The following is a 22,509-nucleotide window of genomic DNA, read 5'->3' on the forward strand; positions in this document are numbered from 1 at the left end:
TTACTCGAAATAGCAGATGGTGGGGTAGCCTCGCACATTATACTCCTCTTTGACGTTTTCAAATTCCGAGGGGTAGATATTCATCCCAGCCAGCACCTGGGAGCAAAGGGAGAACTGGTCTATGCACGCCCTGCCCCGCAGACAACCCCACAGGTCCATGCACAGCCCATCCATCTGTCCCCCCAGAAACAGATGAAGGGTGACAGGCAGCCTTGGGCAGCAAGGCAAGCTAACCCAGCTTGGGAATGACTGAGAGCTCTGGAAGATGCTGGGTCTGGGCCAGGGGTTGCCCTCTGTATCAGAAGTTCCTTTCACTTGCCCTGTAGGGGGAGTCATCCCAGAGGGAAACCAGAGTTCTGAGGGCTGAGCAAGACACCTGGCCTTGCTACCAAGTTCCAACAGGTCCCAGAGTGGGGCTACTGCCTCCCAAGTACACATGATGCCTTCTCCCTGCCCATATCAACTAGGGTTGTACTATTCCTCTCTTAAGTGACGGGATCACCACTCGGCCCCTCCACAGCGTCCTCATGGCCTGTCTTCAATCTGTCCACCTCGGCTTTCTGTGCAACATTCTCAGAACTCACAGCTCATATGTGGCCAAGTAGAAAGTGTGGCTCTCATGGCAATCCACCTGCCTGACTCTCCTCCCTCCAGATGGCTAGGTCCCCTACCTCTCCCCTCCTGTTTGTAACCATCACCTTCAGTCTGACTGGACCATCTCCAAAGTCTGAACTTGTTCTAGTTGTAAGGGTCCCTATACCTGACACCCCTAACTGGGAAAGGAGAATTTTAGTAGCTGTCTTACTAAATACTAAGAACAACCCAGAGTTACCAAAACTCCTTCCCTGAAGCAGGAATCCTCTTTTCTAGCGCAGGATCAGGTGCTTGGAAAGAGGACCTTTTGAATCTCTTCTTACCAGAGAATGAAGACAGAGTGGCCAGATACAGAAAGAGTGCTCCACAAAGCAGGGCAGCATGGAGGAGAGGGGAAAGAGGTTCAAAGAGCCAAGAGCAGTTACAGAAGCAGAGAGAAGAAATCCGGGAAGCTATTTTGCTGAACAATATACAAGGAAACATAGGGAGAGGAAAAAGGAGAACCATCCTTTCAAGTGGACAACAGACTTGATTCAGGAGACCATGTCCACTCAGCAATCGTGTGGCCTTGGGCGAGTCACTCACTCTACGGAGGCTCCTTGTGTGGGAGACGTGGGTGATGAAAATTATCATCGGCCTCTTAAAAGAACTGAATGAGGTGGACCCACGTCAGAGGATTCAGCACAAAACTGGTGTTCAATAACCATTAAGTTCTTGATTTCCTACCAATTCTCCTGGTGATGGACGCCACCTGTGCCTCTGGCAGCGCCTTCCCTAGAGGCACCTAAACCTGTCTTTCCAATTTTAGGTATCTAGCACAATGCCTGGCATACAGTAGGCACACAATAAATGCTTCCTAAATCACTGACTCCCCCCATCCCCCACATCTGTGGGATGCTGCAAAGAACACGGGGAGAATAAGCCTGAAATAGAACTTACCAGAAGCCCTGGGACCCTCTAAAAACCATTCTGTTCATTTCCCCAGACTGATTCAGCAGCCTGTTCCAGTAATAACTGTCTACTTTAAAGTTCTTTTTTTTTATTCTAATTGATCTCCCTAGTGTCGGTGTACATCTACCATGAGATTAATCTTCCACGTCCTCCTCTTTCCTTACATCACTTCCCTGCACAAAACCTTTCAATTCCACTGAATACCAGCTAGCATCTAATTCCACATTCAAAGACAATATGGTCCCTATCTTATTTTTGAATTCTTCTTTCTTACAGAATCCTTAATAGTGTACCTGCGAGGGTCTAGGTTTTTTATTCTCCTGGGAATGGGACAGTCTGAGACCCCTGCACAGGGTGGGAGTTGGACTGCTTGTGTCTAAGACCCCTCGCAGGCGGGCAATATACCACGGCAGCTAGGATCCCAGACCCGGGTGTCAGGATGCTGGGTTTGAGTCCTAACTCCCTACTCAGTAGATGCATTTCCTTCAACAAGTCAGTTGCCTGTGTGCCTCAGTTTCCTCATCGGGAGCCACTTCTTGTGATTGCCGTGAGGTAGTACAGGTAAAGTATCTACAGCACTCAATATATGTTAGTTGTTAACGTGCACAATAGGCAAACTATGGAAAGAGCCCAGACGTCCATCAGCAACGAAGGGATGAAGAAGAGTGGTATACATACACAACAGAATGTTACTCAGCCATCAAAATAAATGAAGTCTTGCCATCTGCAATGACATGGATGGAACTGGAGGGTATCATGCTAAGCAAAATAAGTCAATCAGAGAAAGACAGTTATCATATGGTCTCACTCATACTCATACGTGGGATTTAAGGAACAAAACGGAGGAGCATAGGGGAAGGGAGGCAAAAATAAAACAAGACCAAATCAGAGAGGGAGACAAACCATAAGAGACTCTTAATCATAGGAAACAAACTGAGGGTTCCTGGGGTGGGAACAGGGATAGGGTAACTGGGTGATGGACTTTAAGGAGGGCACATGATATAATGAGCACTGGGTGTTCCATAAGACTGATGAGTCACTGACCTCTACCTCTGAAACCAATAATACATTATGTATTGAGTTTAAATTTAAAAACATATTAATAAACAAAATATGTTAGCTATTTTCATTAATACTACTATGAAGCTCTGCCCAAATTTCCAGAATATAATGCTATGTTCCCCTGACCCTTACTTTGTATCTTCTAGTCCTTTTGCTTAGGATACCCACTCCCCATGTCTCAATTTCTACCAAAGGTTTATTCATCCTTTATGGCAAAATCAAATCCCACCTTCCTGCACAGCCTTTCGAAAACGCCTTTGCGTATGATGAACTTTTAATTCTCTGAGTTTCTGTAGTACTCTTGTGCCTCCTGGGGGCATTTGTTAATAAGATAAATATTTTTTTAACTCTTTTAAAAATATTTTATTTGGGATCCCTGGGTGGCGCAGCGGTTTGGCGCCTGCCTTTGGCCCAGGGCGCGATCCTGGAGACCCGGGATCGAATCCCACATCGGGCTCCCGGTGCATGGAGCCTGCTTCTCCCTCTGCCTGTGTCTCTGCCTCTCTCTCTCTCTGTAACTATCATAAATAAATAAAAAAATTTAAAAATATTTTATTTATTAATTTGAGAGAGAGAGAGAGCATGAGCAGGGGGAGGGGCAAAGGGAGAGGGAGAAGCAGACTCCCTGCTGAGCAGAGAGCTGGATATGGGGGCTCAATCCCAGGACCATGAAATCATGACCTGAGATGAAGGCAGATGCTTAACTGACTGAGCCACCCAGGTGCCTTGAGATAAATATTGTTTTTGAACAACTATATACAAACACTTTTTGGTGTCTGTAAAGCCAAATGAGGCAAAACTGGTCTTACCCTAAAAGTTAAGGCCACAAGGCCTAACCTGGAGCCATATGTGCTGGTGCTGTTCAGTTGGCACGACATGCTCTGCCTCACGTTCTAATAGGAATAAGTATGGAAGCTTCACAGAGCTAATGCTCAAGGGAGGGTAAGATTTCCACAGACATGGAAGTGAGACCAAACAAGACGCAGCCCAAGAAGCAGGGAATATGCTGGTTTACAGGACTGTCCAACACAAAATTGGGCAGGAAGAGAAGGCTGGACAGGTTCATGAAGGATCACTCTGGAAAAGGCTTTAATCCCTAAGAAACCAGGACTTTATTCAGGAGATCCTGGAGGGTTTTCCAGCTGCAGTAGTTTTAAAGATTTTATTTATTTTATTTGAGAGAGAGAGAGAGACAGAGAGAGCATACGTGAGGGGAGGGGCAGAGGGAGAAGCAGACGTCCTGCTGAGCAGGGAGCCCGAAGCGGGTCTCAGTCCCAGGACCCTGGGATCATGACCTGAGTCGAAACCAAGAGTCAAAATCCAGACACTCAACCAACTAAGCCACCCAGGCGCCCCTTTTTAAAAAAATATACACACATCAGGCTATCAGGGGCAAGTCATGGGTCAGGGAGAGAAGTCAGCAGTCTCTAGCAATCTCCCCGTGGGCTAACCAGGGCCTGACCCAGAATGATGGGCAGAGAGAGGATGAAAGCTATGAGGGAGAGAGATATATGATGAGGGCCCTGGCAAAACAGGCATGTAGGCAGAGGAGCCTGGGGTACTTGGGAAGAGTCACGAAAGTCAGCTGGCAGTCTGCTGGATGGAAAGACACTGAATTTTATTTTAGACATCTTGCATTTGGGACGTGGGGAGAAAAACCCGGACCAAGATGTCAAGCAGGGAGTGTGATACATGGTATTGGAACTTAGGGACTCAGGCTCCATGGAACTACATTTTGTTGACACCGTGGAGGTAGATAAAGTCACGGATGGAGAGATCGCCACAACAAGGAAAGCACAGAGCCAAGCCCTTGCTCCACTGTGCTGATAAGAAAAGAGGCTGAAAAGAGGAGCCTCGGGAGCACCTTCATTTAACGAGTGGGAGGAACAGTGAGTACAGAGCAGTGGAGGGGGTCAATCACGTGTGTCCGTAGGTTACAGCTGTTTCCACACACCAGCCGCTTGCTCTTCCCAACAACTCAGTGAGGTAGACAGGGTTTGTACCATCATCCCCATTTTAGAGCTAGGGAAATAGAGACTCCAAGGCTATTTGCCCAAGATCTCCCAGCTGGTTAGTAAGAGCCAGCACCAGAGTCTGATCTGCCCAAGTCTGTGACCATGACTGCCTCATGTCATGGTGTTCACATCTAGATGGCCCATCATGGCCAAGGTTAACAAAAGACTCCGTGTGGACCTCAGCAGCTAGCAAGGCTGGGAAGAGAAGGCACTCTGACGGCAGCTCCGAGACAGGAAGCAGCAACGGCTGCTGACGAGGTTGCCAATTAGCAGCAGTGCATGGGACAGACACCGATGAGTCACCAGACATTAATGACAACAAAAGAGAGGCAGATCTGAGCTTGGAAAATGGCAAAGGCTGAGCATCCCTGACCTGGCCTGGGTTCCATCTTAAAGACATCATCAAGTTGGATACCTCCCAAGAAATCTATAGGGGAGGAAGGTTTCTGATCCTTGCCACAGACGTGGCTAGCCAAAAAGGGATGCCAGAGATGAAGAGGAGACAGGAGCGGCTAGTCCAGCTGGGTTTCAGCAGTGCTGAGGGGGCAAGCTTCTGACTTCAGGGAACTAGTGGCCCATCTCTGCCCTGTGTGTGAGGACAGAAAGGAATCATGGGGGGCAGCCCCGGTGGCGCAGCGGTTTAGCGCCGCCTACAGCCCAGGGTGTGATCCTGGAGACCCGGGATCGAGTCCCACATCAGGCTTCTTGCATGGAGCCTGCTTCTCCCTCTGCCTGTGTCTCTGCCTCTCTCTCTGTGTGTGTTTCGAATGAATGAATGAATGAATGAATGAATGAATGAATGAATAAATAAATAAATAAATCTTTAAAAAAAAAGAAGAAGAAAGGAATCATGCTCCTGGCCACCCTCTTCCTGGGGAGCTGTGGCTGCACCATGGGCCCTGGCCTCCAGTGGGGGGGCCCTGCAGCAGGTGGGCTGAGTGCGGCCAGACCCTTCCCCATTTATGGAGCTGGGAAACGCTGAGAACTTTGAAAAGGTGCTTTCCTAGGAGACAGAACAAAATGTATCCCAAGCAAGAAAACACAGAGGCAAGGAAATGAATGAATTCCCACAACACAGATGCCTTAGGCCATGGAACTAACACCTGGCCAAAGCTGGGCTTGACCAGCCAGGCTCTCCAGGCACCCAGACGATCCCACTGAGTTTTCTGTAATGTTGTCTAGGGAACTGGGAGGATCACTCTTTATGTCTCTGGACTTGAGCCCAAGCAGGAGAAGCAGGCGTGGGTTTTTTTGTTTGTTTTTTACTTTTTTGGCAGCAGGTACCCTTAGAACAAGTAATCCTCAGGGCTAATCTTGAGAAAGAGCTTCATAGAGCTCTATGAGCCCAAGGTCAAAGGGAAAGCCCTCATCCCACTAACAACCTTCCCATTTTATTTCTGTCCTTAATAACTGATACTCCGAATTCCTTTAATTTTTTTTTTTTTTAATGATAGTCACACACACAGAGAGAGAGAGGCAGAGACAGGCAGAGGGAGAAGCAGGCTCCATGCACTGGGACCCCAACGTGGGATTCGATCCCAGGTCTCCAGGATCGCGCCCTGGGCCAAAGGCAGGCGCCAAACCACTGCACCACCCAGGGATCCCCCCGAATTCCTTTAAAAAGAGAAACATCAGGGGTACCAGGGTGGCTCAGTTGGTTGAGAGTCTGACTCTTGGTTTCGGCTCAGGTCATGATCTCAGGGTGGTGGGATCCAGCCCTGTGTCAGGTTCGGCACTCAGAGAAGAATCTGCTTGAGATTCTCTCTCCCTCTGCCCCCTCCTCCTGCTCATGCATGCTCTTTCTCTCAAAAATAAGTAAATCTTAAAAAAGAGAGAGAGGAACATCATTTTTTATTTAAATGCAGAGCTTAAAATAAAACGTGCCCAGGAGTGATAAGCCACATACTCATCCACCCATTTATCAGCACATATGTGGTACCACTATGAGTTTGGCCCTGTGCTTGTGTTGAAGAAATAGACAGGAACCAAACAGAGCCCCGGTGCTCAAGAAGCTCACACTACAGTGCGAAAATCATCTTACAATTAGTATCAACTGGTGAACAAAATGATCTGGAATAAAAGCAAAGATGAGCATACCCGGCCATGCATGGCAGGGACAAGCTCTGTGGGAGCACAGGAGGGGCCGGGAGGAACACGGAGTTCAGCAGGTAGATGAAGCACTGGCTGAGAATCTTCCAGAAGTTGCACAAGCCTGGCACCAAGACCTCAGCTGCTTCGACGGGGGTGGCCAGGTACTTGTGATCTGGGCCTGGAGCTGTTTAACTACTTACTAGCACACCACACAGGAGGTTGAGGGAGGAGTTTTCCAAGGGTATGCAAGTGTGGAGAGGGAGAACACTGGGTAATTAAGTCTTTTCTCCAGGCGAAATAATCATGAAATATGCTATCTGTTGAGGCCCCAAAATGCAAAGTGAAACTTCTTCCCCCAAATGATGTACGTGTGCCCCAAGGCCAAACATCTCTAGGCAAGTTGCTAAAAATTCATTAGTGAGAAACAAGCAGGACCTTGGTGTCACCTCAGAATGAGGTCAAAAGAGAAAGCACCTGTTCTCTGCAACCCGATGCTGCAGCCAGCGAGGCTAGTGGGGCTGTCACCATGCCCAGGTGCTGCCATGTAAACTTTTTAAATTGACTTTGAACTAATCACCAACTTAATTTGATCCGTAAATATCATGATTCAGTCTTAAGACCTCAGAACTCCCTTCGTGGGACTCTGGCCAGCCCCACCATGATGGCTCTCCTCCCCACAACCTTTCATAAAGGGTATGGATTTTCCCATGCTCCCTGGAGGAGCCAGCAATTCTTTTTGTGTTGCCGCCAACAAAAACAGCCTTCCCTCCCAAATCTCTGGGGCTCAGGGTTAAGTGCAAAGCTGGACAGACATATGACAGGGAAGAGACAAGGCTGGCAGGTGGGGGCCACACAGAGCTGACCAGAACCATCAGTCAGTGGTCCTCAGCTTGGTGAGGTTGGACTGCCCAGCTTCCCCTCCCCTTGCTGCACATCTTGGTTGCTCTTCCTTCCCCGAGCCCTGCTTTCTCAGTGGCTCCTCTCCCACTCCTATCTCTGAAAGGTGGGCATCCCCGAGACAACCCTGCCTCCTGTCTGCTTCCCATCCCCACATACTCTGCACACCCTCCTTCAGAGAGCACCTGCAAGCTCAGGTCTCCAGCTCCCCACCTGGACGACCTCTTTTCTGCTGTTGTTTCCACTGTCTTCCCATCCCACAGGCACCAGCTCCCTGGCAAGCCTGGCAGGAAACTGCCCATGAAGCCACCTGCGCTTTGGGCCTACCACTGGTCACCATGCCCCTTTCTTTGCCACTGGGCTTCCCGGCACCAGCAGCCTCGGCCCACTTTGGAGTCCAGCCCCAATCATTTTGGAGCCCTGATGGTTTGCTGATGGCCCCTGGCCACCCAACACCACCACCAAGAAACCAGGTGCTTCTTGCTGGTTTCCTGGCTATTTCGTCATTGGCCTTAGTTGGACAAGCTCCAAATTCTCCTGGTCCCAGCAACCCTGCAGAGTTCTCACCATCCACCAAGGATAAGGCTGGATCATGTGCCCAAGGAGCAGGAGTAGCAGCAGGAGAGTAAGTCCTCGAAATTCTCAAGCCTGCCCTCCTCCCACCACCGACTCTCCAGGTGAGGGGGAGCAGCCCAGGAGCTGGCCAGCCCTGCCAGGCCCATGGGCCTTACTTACGAAGTGGCCTCGCAGCTGGGTTGCGGCCTTCTGGAAATGTGGCATTATCCTCTTGCACATGCTGCACCCTAATCACAGGCAGGAGAGAAAGCAGACTCGGTTACACTGGGGGTCAGGCCCCTATGCCCAGCCTTCCCTCCCTTCAGGCTGACCTCTGCCAGCAAACGATGATCCAGCCTGCAGGAGGGCAGGATGCCCTAGGGCCTGGGAACACAGAAGCAAAAGGAGGCAGAGGCCCTGCCCTCCGAAGAGCTTACAATCTTGATGGTATAAAACAGGACACAGCCCAGCAGTCAGTCCCTCAATAAATGTGGGACTAAGCAAACATGACCAGGCTGGAGAAGCACAAAGCACAGAGTAATTTAGGGCTGATAATGAGTTCAAGAGGAATTCAGGGAACCAGAATAGGTGACAGGAAAGCACGGCTAACAGCCTCTCCTCCTGCCCAGTCAGAGGCTACAAATGAAATTGAATCAAATGCCATTAAGAAGAAAACCGGACAACCACAGATACAATGAGCTTTGGGATTTCCATGCCCTGTTTCTTACACCAACATGAATAATGAGGCAGTGAGTGGAGATGGGTTGGGTCTGAAAGCACTGGCCCTGGCCTTGAGGGCGGAGCGCCAGGCCAGGGTCAGCACACCTGAGTGCCTGTCTTCCCTTCATGCACTGCACAGCCCTGGACAGGTCACCACTGTTCTCTGGGCGATGGCTCCTCTGGCAAATGAGAAAGGTTGGAGCAGACAACCTCAGGCCCCCTCCAGCTCTGACACCAGAGGATCCTGTGATGTCTCTGGCTCCACCCAGTGTGGGGTTCTTTGGTCTCCCACGGTCGCACTCTTCTTCTGGGATGGTGAAGGCCCCCCCAAGCCTTGGGGAACACAGGGCCAAGACAGCCAGGCAGGTCCCAAAGATCCACTACCACTTCAGAGTGACCCTGATCCAAAACCACCCCCGCCCCCGCATCAATCCGAGCAGGCCATACTTCAGCACTGATCCCACAGGGCACGTGCACCAGTTTCTTCAGACATAAGAAATTCTGACGTGACAGGCTGTTACTCTTTCTGACAGCTGCTCTGCTGCAAAAAGGCTTTAAGATGCACCTGAAGGCCGTGGACACCAAAGCTGCCTAGGAAGCCCATGTCAGACTGGATCTCATCTCAACGTGACACGGTGGGGAGAGGGCCATGCAGCGGTGGGCTGACAGGCTCTAATCTGTGTTTAGCTAATCCCTGACAGACTGTGGGCAGAGTAATAGAGATCCGAGAGGTGCTCTCACCCACCGGGTCAGATACAGACGCTGGAGACCATGAGTGGGACCACTGGAACCTCCTCGGCACCAAGTCTACTGGACCAAATGTGACGCAGGCTACTCTGACATGGTCTCTCCCTGACATACCCCCTGGGCAGACAGATGGACACACGCTGTTCACACACCAGCACATTAAGCCTGGGCTCAGGGAGACTCAGGGGGCTGGGAGCTGTTGCAAGGTCAGCACGCGGCACAAGCCCACAGCACCTGGCCTCCGAAGACAAGATGTACTTCTCTCCAGCAGCCCACACGGCACCATCCCCACAAGTGTCATGAAGACAGGAGCATGATATCTGTCAGGGGACATCGTCCCCGCTGTGGGAATCCACAGAGGATAGAAACGGGGACAACAAGGCCAACACAGCCAGGTGCCCATGTTCCGGACTGGATGCCACACAGCAGAGGAAGCAGCTCAACTGAGGAGTAGGAGACCCAGGTCTGCATCTCCCCCTGACGGTCCGCTGCCTGTGCATGCCTGGCATGTGGTCTGAGCCCCAGCTCACCCACTGTGGAGTGGAATGGAGCACCCTGCAGGTTCACACTAAGCAGGGGAGACTGGAGTGCTTGCCCCCGGTGGGTCTGCAGCGGTGAGGAAACCCCTCCACAGTGGACAGGATGGTACTCGCAGGGGGAGATCACTGGGGCAGGACAGGGGCACTTGCATCCACCCACTCTTTACTTAGACTTGATGAGGTGGTGGGAGTCTGACTCTGATGCCCACTAGGCCATGTTCATCAGTCAAGGAACTGAATTTACAAACTGTGTCTCTCTTCAGGCTCTGCTGTCCCCAGCCAGCAGCAGCAAGATCCCCCCACCCCCTCCAAACTCCCCATGGGCAAAGCCCAGCAGTTCTGGGAGAAGAAGTTAGTGAGGTGAAGAGGTGATGGAAGAGTAATAGGAAGCTCCCGGCTGAGCCAGTTTCCAATTTAACTTCACCAAAAACAGAGCTGGTACTGTGATCTCTATCTGCATTTATCTTTCAACGGATTCGATTGAGAGGCAGAGGAAGAAATAAGACTAATTGTCACTGTCCAACCCTCAGAGTTAGAGCAGTCACCCTTTTATTTTTCTCACTAATTCAGTCAACAAACATTTACGGAATAAGCAGTAGGTCCTGGATTCCTTGTCACAAGTAAAGCATCCCACTGCCTGTGGGTTCACTCACCCCAAACATGATCAAAGGATCAGAGTCCTAAAAGACTTCCCTCTTAGGGAATTGGTGTGTTTCCAGGAATAAGCTGAATTATGAAGCCATGAAGGCTGAGTGGACTAATATAACAAAGGTACAAGTTTGTGTCAATAAAAACAACAATAAAAGAGTCCTGGGGTTACCTGGGACCCAGCAGGCCATCCAATCTGACCCCTCCACAAATTTGAGCTTAACAGAGTTTTCTCCCTCCTTCCTCAACTACTAATTTCTCTGTAACAGTGACAAGGGATCTAACCTTTCCTACCCCAGCTTTCCATTATATAAAGACAGTAACTATACTCGCCTCTCTCCCTGCCTGCTGTGCTGAGGAGGGCACGCTGCCAGGCAGCCTGGCGAGGGGCTGGGGAGAGATGGCACGCACATTCTAGTGCAAACTGCTGGGGAACCACTCTTTGCAAGTGATCAACCAGTGTCATATACTGAAAGCCACACGGCTATACCATGATCCTGCCTCGTGACACAAACTGTACACTGATACACACTCTTAGTCTCATTTAACCAATGCATTGAGTTCTGAAGGGTTCTGAGATAAACACAGGAGGCCCTGTCCTCCAGGGTCTGGGTAGGCAGGGCAATTCCTGAAGCAACTCACAGCTGGGTAGTTAAGATCCCTCCAAAGGGAAAAAAAAAAGGGGGTGAAGCCAACCAGGGAGCCGTAATGAAGAGAATGACCCAGGGTTAAAGTGCAAACCATTCTGAGCAGAGCCAGATCTAACAAGAAGTGGGACACTAGGGACTCCTTTCTGTTGGCAAGCAAGGAGTCTAAGAAAAGGCTGGGTTAGGCGGACACCCAGCAGTCAACAGAGGCAGGGGAGAGGCTATTGTCATGGTGAATAAACCATAGGCCCAAGTCAGGCGGAACCACCAGAACAGAGAAGGGCAGCCACCCAAGGAGGCATGATCACTTGGGTGTAAATGGGAGGGGTCTTTGCTCAAAGAATTTCTCAAGAAGGGGGATTAATGCAGGCTTTCACGAGGAAACAGAACTGAAATGAGAAGTTACAACTCACATCACAGAAATGCAAAGGATCTAGAGAGACTAGAGACTAGAATGGACAATATGTCACCAATAAATTGGACAATTTAGAAGAAATATATAAATTCCTAGAAACATACAATCTTCTAAGACTAAATCAGTAAGAAATAGAAAACCTGAATAGACCAATTACTAGTAAGGAGATTGAATCAGTAATCAAAAATCTGCCAATAAACAAAAGTCCAGGACCAGATGGCTTCCCTGATGAATTCTTCCAAACATTCAGAGATTTGATACCTATCCTTCTCAAACTCTTCCAAAAAAATGAAGAGGAGGGGAATACTTCCAAACATATCTTATGAGGCCAAAATCACCCTGATACCAAAACCAGACAAGGACACTACAAAGATAGAAAGAGAGAAAACTATAGGCCAATATCCTTGATGAACATAGATGTAAAAATCCTCAGCAAAATATTAGCAAAACTAATTCAACAATACATTAAAAAGATCATATAACACAAGTGAGATTTATTCTAGGGATGCAAGGATAGTTTAATATCTATAAATTAATCAACATGATACACCATGTCAACAAAGGATAAAAGTCATAAGATCATCAAAATAGATATAGAAAAAGCACTCAGTTAAAATCTATTTATGATAAAAACCCTCAACAAAGTGGGTATTGAGAAAACATACCTTAACATAATAAAGGTCATATATGACAAACCCACAGCTAACATCATACTCAATAGGAAAAAGCTAAAAGATTTTCCTCTACAATCAAGAACAAGACAAGTATGTCCACTCTTGCCGCTTTTATTTGACATATTATTGGAAATTCTAGTTTAGGGATCCCTGGGTGGCGCAGCAGTTTAGCGCCTGCCTTTGGCCCAGGGCGCGATCCTGGAGACCCAGGATCAGATCCCACGTCAGGCTCCCGGTGCATGGAGCCTGCTTCTCCCTCTGCCTGTGTCTCTGCCTCTCTCTCTCTCTCACTGTGTGCTTATCATAAATAAATTAAAAAAAAATTAAAAAAAAAAAAAAAGGAAATCCTAGTTTAATAATTAATCAAGAAAAAGAAGTGAAAGGCATCCAAATCATAAAGGAAGAAGTAAAACTGTCACTACTTGCAGATAACGTGATACTATATATGGAAAACCCTAAAAACTCCACCCCAAAACTACTAGAACTAAAAAGTAAATTTAGTAAAGTCACAGGATAAAAAATCAATATACAGAAACCTGTGGCATTTCTGTATACTAATAACAATCAGATGGAGAAATAAAGAAAACAATCCCATTTAAGATTGTATCAAAAAGAATAATCTAGGAGTATATTTAACCAAGGAGGTAAAAGGCTTGTATGTATACTGAAAACTGTAAGATGCTGATAAAATAGAGGATGACACAAATAAATGAAAAGATATTCCACACTCATGTATTGGAAGAATTAATGTTAAAATGTCCACACTACCCACAGCAAACTACAGATTCAAGGTAATCCCTATCAGAATTCCAATGACATATTTCACAGAACTAGAACAAATAATTCTCAAATTTTTATGAGCTGCAACAGATCCCAAATAGTCAAAGTAATTATAAGAAAGAAGAACAAAGCTGGAAGTATCATGCTCCCTGATTTCAAACTATATTACAAAGCTATAATAATCAAAACAGTACAGTAGTGGCACGAAAACAGACACATAGATCAATGGAAAAGAATTGAGAGCTCAGAAATAAACCCACATATACACGGATAATTAACTTATAAGAAAGGAGCCCAGAACATATAGCAAAGAAAGAATAGTCCCCTCAAAAATGGTGTTGAGAAAACTGGTCAGCCATATGCAAAAGAATGAAACTAGACCACTATCTTGTACCATACAAAAAATGAACTCAAAATGGATTAGAGATTTGAATGTAAGACCGGAAACCATAAAATTCTTAGGAGAAAATGCAGGCAGTAAGCTCTCTGACATGAACATAGCTCCTTAGCTATGTTTTTGTGGCTCAGACTCCAAAGACAAGGAAAACAAAAGCAAAAACAGACAAATGGGACTGCTTCGAACTAAAACCCTGATTCCTTCCGTACAGTGAAGGAAACCATCATCAAAATGAAAAGGCAACCAGCTGAATGGGAGAATGTATCTGCAAATCATATATCTGACAAGGGGTTAATATCTAAAGTACATAAAGAATCCATACAACTCAGCAACAACAACAACAAAAAACCTAGTTAAAAAATGGGCAGAGGATCTGTACAGACATTTCTCAAAAAAAGACATACAAATGGCCAACAGACAAAAGACGTTCAACATCACCAATCACCTGGGAAATGAGGATCAAAACCACAATGATATATCACCTCACACCTGTCAGAATGGCCTTTATCCAAAAGATAAGAAATAACAAATGTTGGCAAAGATGTGGAGAAATAGGAACCCAATAGTACACTGTTGGTAGGCATGTAAACTGGTATAGCCACTATGAAAACGGTATGGAGATTCCCAAAAAAATTAAGAACAGAACTATCATAGGATCCAGCTGTCCCACTACTGAGTATTTTTCCGAAGAATACAAAAACGTTAATTTGAAAAGACACGTGTACCCCTATGTTTATTGCAGCACTATTTACAATAGCCAATTTATGAAAACAATGTACATATCCAACAATGGATGAGCGGATAAAGAAATGTGGGATATATATACAACAGTATACTACTCAGCGATAAAAAAAGAATGAACGCCTGCCACCTGCAACAACACGGATGGACCTTGAAGGCATTATGCTAAGTGAAATAAGTCAGAAGGAGAAAGAAAAAAAAAACATAATTTTACTTCCATGTGGAATCTAAAACAAAACAAAACAAAACAAAAACAAACTCACAGACACAGAGAACAGTTCAGTGGCTTACCAGAGGGGAAAGGGGCTTGGGGGTAAGTAAAGGGGGCCCATTGTGGGGTGATGGATGGTAAACAGCCTTTTGGGGGGTGATCACTTTGCTGTATACACAGATATCAAATTTTAATGTGATATACCTGAAACTTATATAACTAAAAAAAACAAAAAAGGAAAAAGAAAATATGCCATATGCTATATGCCTTATGTCTTCCAGGTAGTGTGATATATAATTGATTTGGATACCTATACTGTGCCTTGTGTTTGAGATTGCAATAAACATACCAATTCCAAAATGAAAAAAAAAAAAAAAAAAACCCAAAAAACTAAGTAGAACCCTGATGCCATAGCCTCTGACACTCATCTAAGCCATGGGCAGGCCAGGGCTCCCATCACACATGGCCCTCTCTCTCCAGCCTTTGGGTCTTCGGTCTCCTGAAGCACATACGCAATACAGAGAGTCACAGTTCTAGGGGCTTTATAGAGGCAATAATCCAAGGTTTTTCAATCTGTGGGTTGGGACCCATTAGACTACAGGGGTGCTCCAGGCAGAGTAGAGGCTTTGTAGAACACACCGTCAACTCCTCAACTCTGCTTAGCTTGAAACCAGCCACACACAATGTGTAAGCAAATGAACATGTCTATGATGCAACAAAAATTAACTTAACAAAAAAGGTGGACAGTCCATGGGCCAGAGTTTGCGGACCCTTTATTAGAGGGTTATGAAATAGTAGGAAAAACCAGTATCTTCTAAATAAAACAAAAGAGAAAAAGAAAATAGTGTGTCCTGCATCTGGCAGAGTGGATGGCAAGTAGTAAAGGTAGATATGATTTTGTAAAACTTGTTCAGTTTGACTTACTCAACTTATTTACTATAAGTATTTATAAGTCATGTGTATACTTATAGTGCTAGGCTGCAAGGAAAAATATTGTTACATGAATACAATGAAATACAGGCAAAAATTCTGAAAGCCACTGCTCTGATCCAAGCCTCTCTCTTATAGAAACCGAACCTGAGGGGCGGAGAGGTGAAGGATCTGACCAAGGTCACCCAGCTGATGGGTGGCACAGCTGGAATTAGAACCTAAGGGTCTTCTGGTTGTCATCTCAATGATCTTTCTGCTCTTCCTATGCCCTCTTGCCTTATCTAGAGACTGAACCAAAACATGAGGCTTTTTTCTCCCTGGCCCTGATCCCCCCACACCACCCAGGTGGCACGAGCAGAGATGTGCAGGAGCCAGAGCTGGGCAAAAAGCTGCCCCGGGAGGCCAGCCAGGCTCTGGGCGGTGAGGAGCAGCAGGAGCACCTCTGAGAGTTCATTGAGACAGAGGCATGGCTCCCCCAGGCACATGGCTGCTCCAGGCACATGACTGCTCCAGGCACACAGCTCCACCAAGCACACGGCTCCCCCAAGCACATGGCTCCCCCAAGCACACGGCTCCCTCAGGCACACGGCTGCCCCAGGCACATGGCTGCTCCAGGCACACGGCTCCCCAGGCACACGGCTGCTCCAGGCACACAGCTCCCCAGGCACACGGCTCCCCAGGCACACGGCTGCTCCAGGCACACGGCTCCCCAGGCACACGGCTGCTCCAGGCACACGGCTCCCCAGGCACACGGCTGCTCCAGGCACACGGCTCCCCCTAGGCACACGGCTCCCCCCAGGTACACGGCTCCACCAAGCACACGACTCCCCAGGCACACGACTCCCCAGGCACACGGCTGCTCCAGGCACACGGCTCCCCAGGCACACGGCTCCCCCCAGCTCATGGCTCCACCAAGCACATGGCTCCCCCAGGCACACAGCTGGCAGGAAAGGGCTTCGGGCCGCCAGGAAGCAGAGGGGCGGGGGAACAGGAGACAGCGGGAGTACCTGCCTGGGGGAGCTCAGGGTGAAGGCAGAAGGATGCTGATTCTAGTGAGAGAAGAACTGATGTGCACAGCAGAAATGGAGGAGCACGAAGAAGAGGCAAAGAGGCACAGAGAGTGGGTGAAGGACACAATTTGCATTTTAAGAGAGCTGGGGCTAGTTCCCAGTCCCCCTCCTCCCAACCCCCAGCTGCCCTTCCAAGAGTCTGAGCAGCTAACTCCGGTCACTCACAGGGGGCATAGAACATCATCAGGAGCGGCTTCTCTTCCTTTTTCAGGAGCCGTCTGAAGTCCTAAGGCACAAACAAAGAACACAGCAGGTCACATAACCAATAATAGGTCACAATAACCAATAATAGGGCAAGGAGGCAACATCCCCACAGGGGCTCTTGGCGAGAGAAGAAATGCCTTGGTCTGACCTGAGATTTGGGGCTTGCGGTCAGAGTTACGGCCGGTCAGGTGCTGGACGATCCAGACAATCTGTACCGTTGCCGCACATTACAGAAGGGGAAACTGAGGCCCCAGCGGGGCACGTGGCTTTCCCAAGGTCCCTTAGTGTGATGAAGTAGTCAGGACCAGGCTACCAGCTTTACTTTCAGCTCTGCCTGAATAATTCAAAGACTGTAAGGAGCTGCTTGTGCCCCATGCGGCTCCACCAGGCTGCCCCTCCATGTGATCTATGGAGCAGTTTGGTTGTGGGAGGCTGGTTCTTATCCTGTAGCCCAACTTGGCCAGATGGGGATCTGCTCCCTACGGTAACAGAGGGTTCACCCACACCCACTAATCTCTCTCCCCAGCCCTGCCACCACGGTCCATGTGCCCAGGAGTATACAGATGAGGCATGCCCCCGAGCCCCCAAGCCCCCGAGCCCCCGGGGATTATAAGCTAAATAGATCATTTGTATTTCTAAAACCTTAGAACAGTGCCTGGCGCATTATTAGGCCATACACAATTATTTCTTAAATAAATACAATAAATGTAAACAGACAAATGGTCACAACAGTGCTAATGGAGAGACTTCAGTGTAAAGCAAGGCTGGAGACCTTTCTTCCAACAAGAGTCAACGATGTTCGGGAAAAAGCAAATCTATCAAGGACTGCAGAGAAGCGCAATGACGGAGCATGTTTTGATTAAAATAATCTGCTTCTCTAACCAATTTCCATAGAAGAAAATTAGAGGTTTTTCCTCTTTTGAATAATAAGGAAAATAAAAGGAGATTACAAAAAGCAGTTTTCTGGCAGCAACAAGGCATTAGGTAAATAGATGAGGGTACATCCCGCACCCTGGAATACTAGTGCATCATTAAAAACAATGAAGAGGAATATTTAACGTCACAATAAGATATGCATGTTACATTAAGTGGGGGGGGGGAAGCAAGTTACAAAGCAGCATATAAAATGCAATGACACTTTTGTGAGTAAAAATATTTATGTATATGCACTATGTTGAAAGCCTGGAAGGCTAGAGAAAATACCAGCAGTGGTACCTCTCAATGGGAAGGGATAGCGTAACTTTTTTTTTTTCTTTTATGCTTAAGCCGTGTTTTCTAAATTTTCAACAATGCATATGTATTACTTATAATTTTTCAGTTAGATAAAGTATTACAAATATTTTGCAGGCATTCAAAACATTTCATAATAAATTCTGAAAAGGTTCACTCTTGTTTACATAACTAGAATTACATAATTCTACTCACTGTAAGACAGAATTACTGACTAATAGCTTTGACCCTGACTACGGGGAGAAAATGCAAATGCTCTGAAAATGATCTGCTGAAATCCCTGGAGATAAAAATCTGGTAAAGATCTGAAAAGAAAAGGTTTTTCTGAGCCTGTAGCAATTTGGTTTCATACCCTGGGTAGTAACAAATATTACATTACATTCAAAGATGCTTAATTGCCTTCAAACAGTGTGGAGTTCTAAGCTTACAAGTACAAATCGGCAATTCCAACTTGAATTTGGAACTTTTAGGTATTTTATGTGGGGATTCTATCAGGAGAAAAGCAGGTATACCTTAGACTTCTACAGGAGAGAGAGCAGCACCACATGTAACAAGAGTACTGCCTACAGATGTGAAAACAATTTTCCTTCTTTTTAATATTTCTAGTTATAGAAGAAGGATCTTTGGAGTTTAAGAAGTAAATCTTAGGGGAGGGAGGCGGCAGGCAATCACTTTCCCAAAAGTTCAGAAATGTGCATTATCACAGAATCTAGTGAGGAGCAAAAGTGAGTCTAGGCTGCTTGTTTATTCATAAGCACAGATGCCACCACCTCCTGACATTTGCCCCTCTTCCTTTGTCCCCAACATCCTTTTTAAAAAAAATTTTTTAAGTAGGCTCCAGCTGGGCTTGAACTCAATGTGGGGCTTGAACTCACAGCCCTCGGATCAAGACTTGATCTCAAGACCCTTGAGATCAAGGGTCATATGTTTAATCAACTGAGCCACCCAGGCACTCCTGCTTTTCTTTTCTTTTCTTTTTTAAGATTTCATTTATTTATTCATGAGAGACACAGAGATAGAGAGAGGCAGAGACACAGGCAGAGGGAGAAGCAGGCTCCATGAAGGGAGCCCGATGTGGGACTCGATCCCAGGTCTCCAGAATCACACCCTGGGCCGAAGGCAGCGCTAAACCACCGAGCCACCCGGGCTGCCCCCCTGCTTTTCACCTCCTGATGATACTGGCACTTTCTAGTCCAGAGAAATGTTGATGCCCAGCCCCTTAATTCAAATCGCCACAGACCTACTGGGTTAGGCCACAATGATCACACATGATCCCTCCCCAGGAAGTATGAATGACATCCTTTTCTTTGGGGCTAACAAGCATCAGGGGTCAATAATTTTAAGTGAAAAGGGAAGAAAGGTAGAGGAAGATAAAAAGTACATTTTATGTTATCAAGATAAGAACAAACGTTCTCCAGCTAGTATCACAAAAACAAATGACAAGCATTGGCGAGGATGTAGATAAAAAGGAACACTTGTGAACTGTTGGTGGGAATATAAATTGGTGCAGCCACTATGGAAACAGTACGGACATTCATCCAAAGATTAAAAATAGAAATTCCATATGATCCAGTAATTCCACTGCTGGGTATTTACCCAAAGAATATGAAAACACTAACTTGAAAAAATATATGGGATCCCTGAGTGGCTCAGCGGGTTTAGCGCCTGCCTTCGGCCTGGGGCATAATCCTGGAGTCCCAGGATCGAGTCCCACGTCGGGCTCCCTGCATGGAGCCTGCTTCTCCCTCTGCCTGTGTCTCTGCCCCTCTCTCTCTCTCTCTTTCTCTCTGTGTCTCTCATGAATGAATAAAATCTTTAAAAAAATAATAAAATTATTTAAAAAGAAAAAAGAAAAAATATATGCATCCCTACGTTTATTGCAGCATTATTTACAATAGCCAAGATATGGAAGCAACTCAAGCATCTATCAATAGTTAAATGGATAAAAATGTGACATGTGTGTGCATATATATATATATATATATATATATATAGTCTCCATACAACAATCTTTTTTTTATGGCTGAATAATAATGGAGTATTATTCAGCCATAAAAAAAAGATCTTACCACTTGCAGCAACGTGGATGGATCTAGAGGGTATAATGCTAAGTGAAATAAGTCAAGATAGAGAAAGACAAATATCATCTGATTCCACATATATGTCTAAAAAAAACCAAAACAAATGTACAAAACCAACCAACCAGAGACAGACTGATGAATTTAGAGAACTGGTGGTTGCCAGAGGGAAGGAGGGTGGGGAGATACATGTAATAGGTGAAGGGGATTAAGAGGTATAAACTTCCAGTTATAAAATAGGTAAGTCACAGGGATGAAAAGTACAGCATAGGCAATATAGTCAGTAATACCGCAACAACTTTGTATGGCGACAGAGAGTAACCACACTTACCATGGTGAGCACTGCATGATACATAGAATTGTGGAATCACAGTTATATATCTGAAACTAATATACATGCTACTGTATGTCAACAGTATTTCACTTAGGAAAAAAAAAAAGGACAGTCTCCTTCCTTTTACAAACAGCACTGCTCGCCTCACAGACCACTGGGTAAATAACAAAGAAGGTCTTGCCCATCCTATATGAAGGCACAGCCAGGCAAGGTACACATACATGAAAAAGATGCACACTGAGGTAGGGGGAGTAGGCTTAGAAAGAAGGTGGATCAGGGTTGTATGGAGACTATAAATCAGAACTACCATTCGACCCTGACCCCGCACCCCCCCGCATCCTAGCTAAATCCAGAAATGAAAGCTTAAGAGGATAAATGACTTGTTCAAATTTACATTACTTAGAATTATAGAGACCTGACCCAAGTCTCCAGAAATCCCACCCAACCTCTGAGATTATTCTTAAAGAAAACAAAACAAAAAAACAAAACCCACTTTTAAAAACACAAACACACACGCAGCCAATCCCAGCAATGACTGGGTTACGTAAAAAGGAAAGGACATTTAAATGGCTATTCCTGAGGAAAATCTAAACACGTTAAAATACGTTAAATAAGGCAGTGAAGAATGGAGGAAGCTCTCAGGCAGCCAGCCTGTGATCTCCTGTGGGTTCCTTCATGGAGCCGGGAAGAACAAATATGAGGGGCCTGGCAGCCCAGCTCCCTTGGAAGAAAGCACAACTCATCCCCAAAAACTCCCATTTCTCATTTCCTTGGGCATCTCTCCTAGGGAGAACCAGGTTGGGGGAGGCTTCCAGGGTCTGCCAGAATTTATGGGGAACAAATTACCTTTTCACTGTCAATGTGGACAACATCTTTGGCTCCAGGATCTTCCTCCCACAGTGGGGGCCCTTTTGGATCCTTCAGAAAGGCCACTATGGACTGAGGAAAGAAACAGAGAAAGGAAAACTCGGTTTATATATATATTTTAAAGATTTTATTTAGTTATTTGACAGAGAGCACAAGCAGGGTAGACCCCAGGATCCCAGGATCACGACCTGAGCCGAAGGCAGACGCTTAACCGACTGAGCCCCCCAGACACCCCAGGAAAACTCATTTTAGCCAGGCAAAGAGGAAAGTGGGGAAACCAGGAACCTAAATGGTAGGGGGGTGCTGCCATCACTGGCGAGGGCCCTAAAAATGCACCCCCACCACCGCCACCAAAATTTTCAGCCACATGACACCTTACTCTGGTCAGCTGATCCACACCTCTGCTTCTTCATGGACAGAAAAGAGATTTGAGACAATTCACCGGCTTATTCAGTGAATTGCTTCGACTAGGTCTCATCTCCAGGAAGCTCTCTGATCAATTTGAATAAAGGCCTCCAGTCCTGTCCACGGGCTCCACCTTCATGCACCAAACCTGCCAATCGCACAAGCAGGTAAGCACACCTACTTGTCGCCTGCTCGGTATTTTGTGATGTAAACTGGTTTGGTAGCGTGTCAAATCCTGCATGTTCTGTGGGGCTCAGGCCGGAGAGCCCCCGGGCAGGGTGCTCATCTCTGTGGCTGCCCGGTTGTTGTACTTCTCTCCCTGAAGACTCTCCTTCTAGAGGCTCAGGATGAAGATCTGATAAAGACCTTCAGGTTAAAGGGCTTAACTAGCCTTTGTCATGTGGACAGCCGACATAAATCTCACTCCCTCTGGGGAAGATGCATGTGGGGCGGGAAACAGGGCCCATGTCCCTTCACTGCCCTCGGCCCCTGCCACACTTCACTGGTCTAGGACAGAAATGGCATTCCCTTCCCTCAGATAACCACTCTGGGAAACAGTGCTCCTAGTTTGTGAGAGCCAGGAAAGAGTACCAGAAACCAGTCAACCTCCATCCCTCCAACCTTGACCTCCATGTCAACACACAGAGCCCCTCAGTGTCCCCCAATTTGATACAAGATTCTGTGACCTCTTGTCCACTTAATCAAGC

At 46.7% G+C, this 22,509-nt stretch overlaps 1 protein-coding gene across 1 annotated transcript in view; it reads right to left on the reverse strand.

The window, feature by feature from the left end:
• Positions 1–22,509, reverse strand: part of PDIA5 (protein disulfide isomerase family A member 5) — a 94,590-nt gene that overhangs the window by 35,498 nt on the left and 36,583 nt on the right. The window contains exons 6-9 of the mRNA XM_077884244.1: positions 21,377–21,469; positions 16,850–16,910; positions 8,346–8,413; positions 5–96 (exon numbers count right to left, since the gene is read on the reverse strand). Of these exons, the coding sequence (XP_077740370.1) occupies positions 5–96; positions 8,346–8,413; positions 16,850–16,910; positions 21,377–21,469 (314 nt within the window). The remainder of the gene's footprint in view (positions 1–4; positions 97–8,345; positions 8,414–16,849; positions 16,911–21,376; positions 21,470–22,509) is intronic.

This window comes from Canis aureus, chromosome 35, assembly GCF_053574225.1.
Source record: "Canis aureus isolate CA01 chromosome 35, VMU_Caureus_v.1.0, whole genome shotgun sequence".
Lineage (NCBI taxonomy): Eukaryota > Metazoa > Chordata > Mammalia > Carnivora > Canidae > Canis > Canis aureus.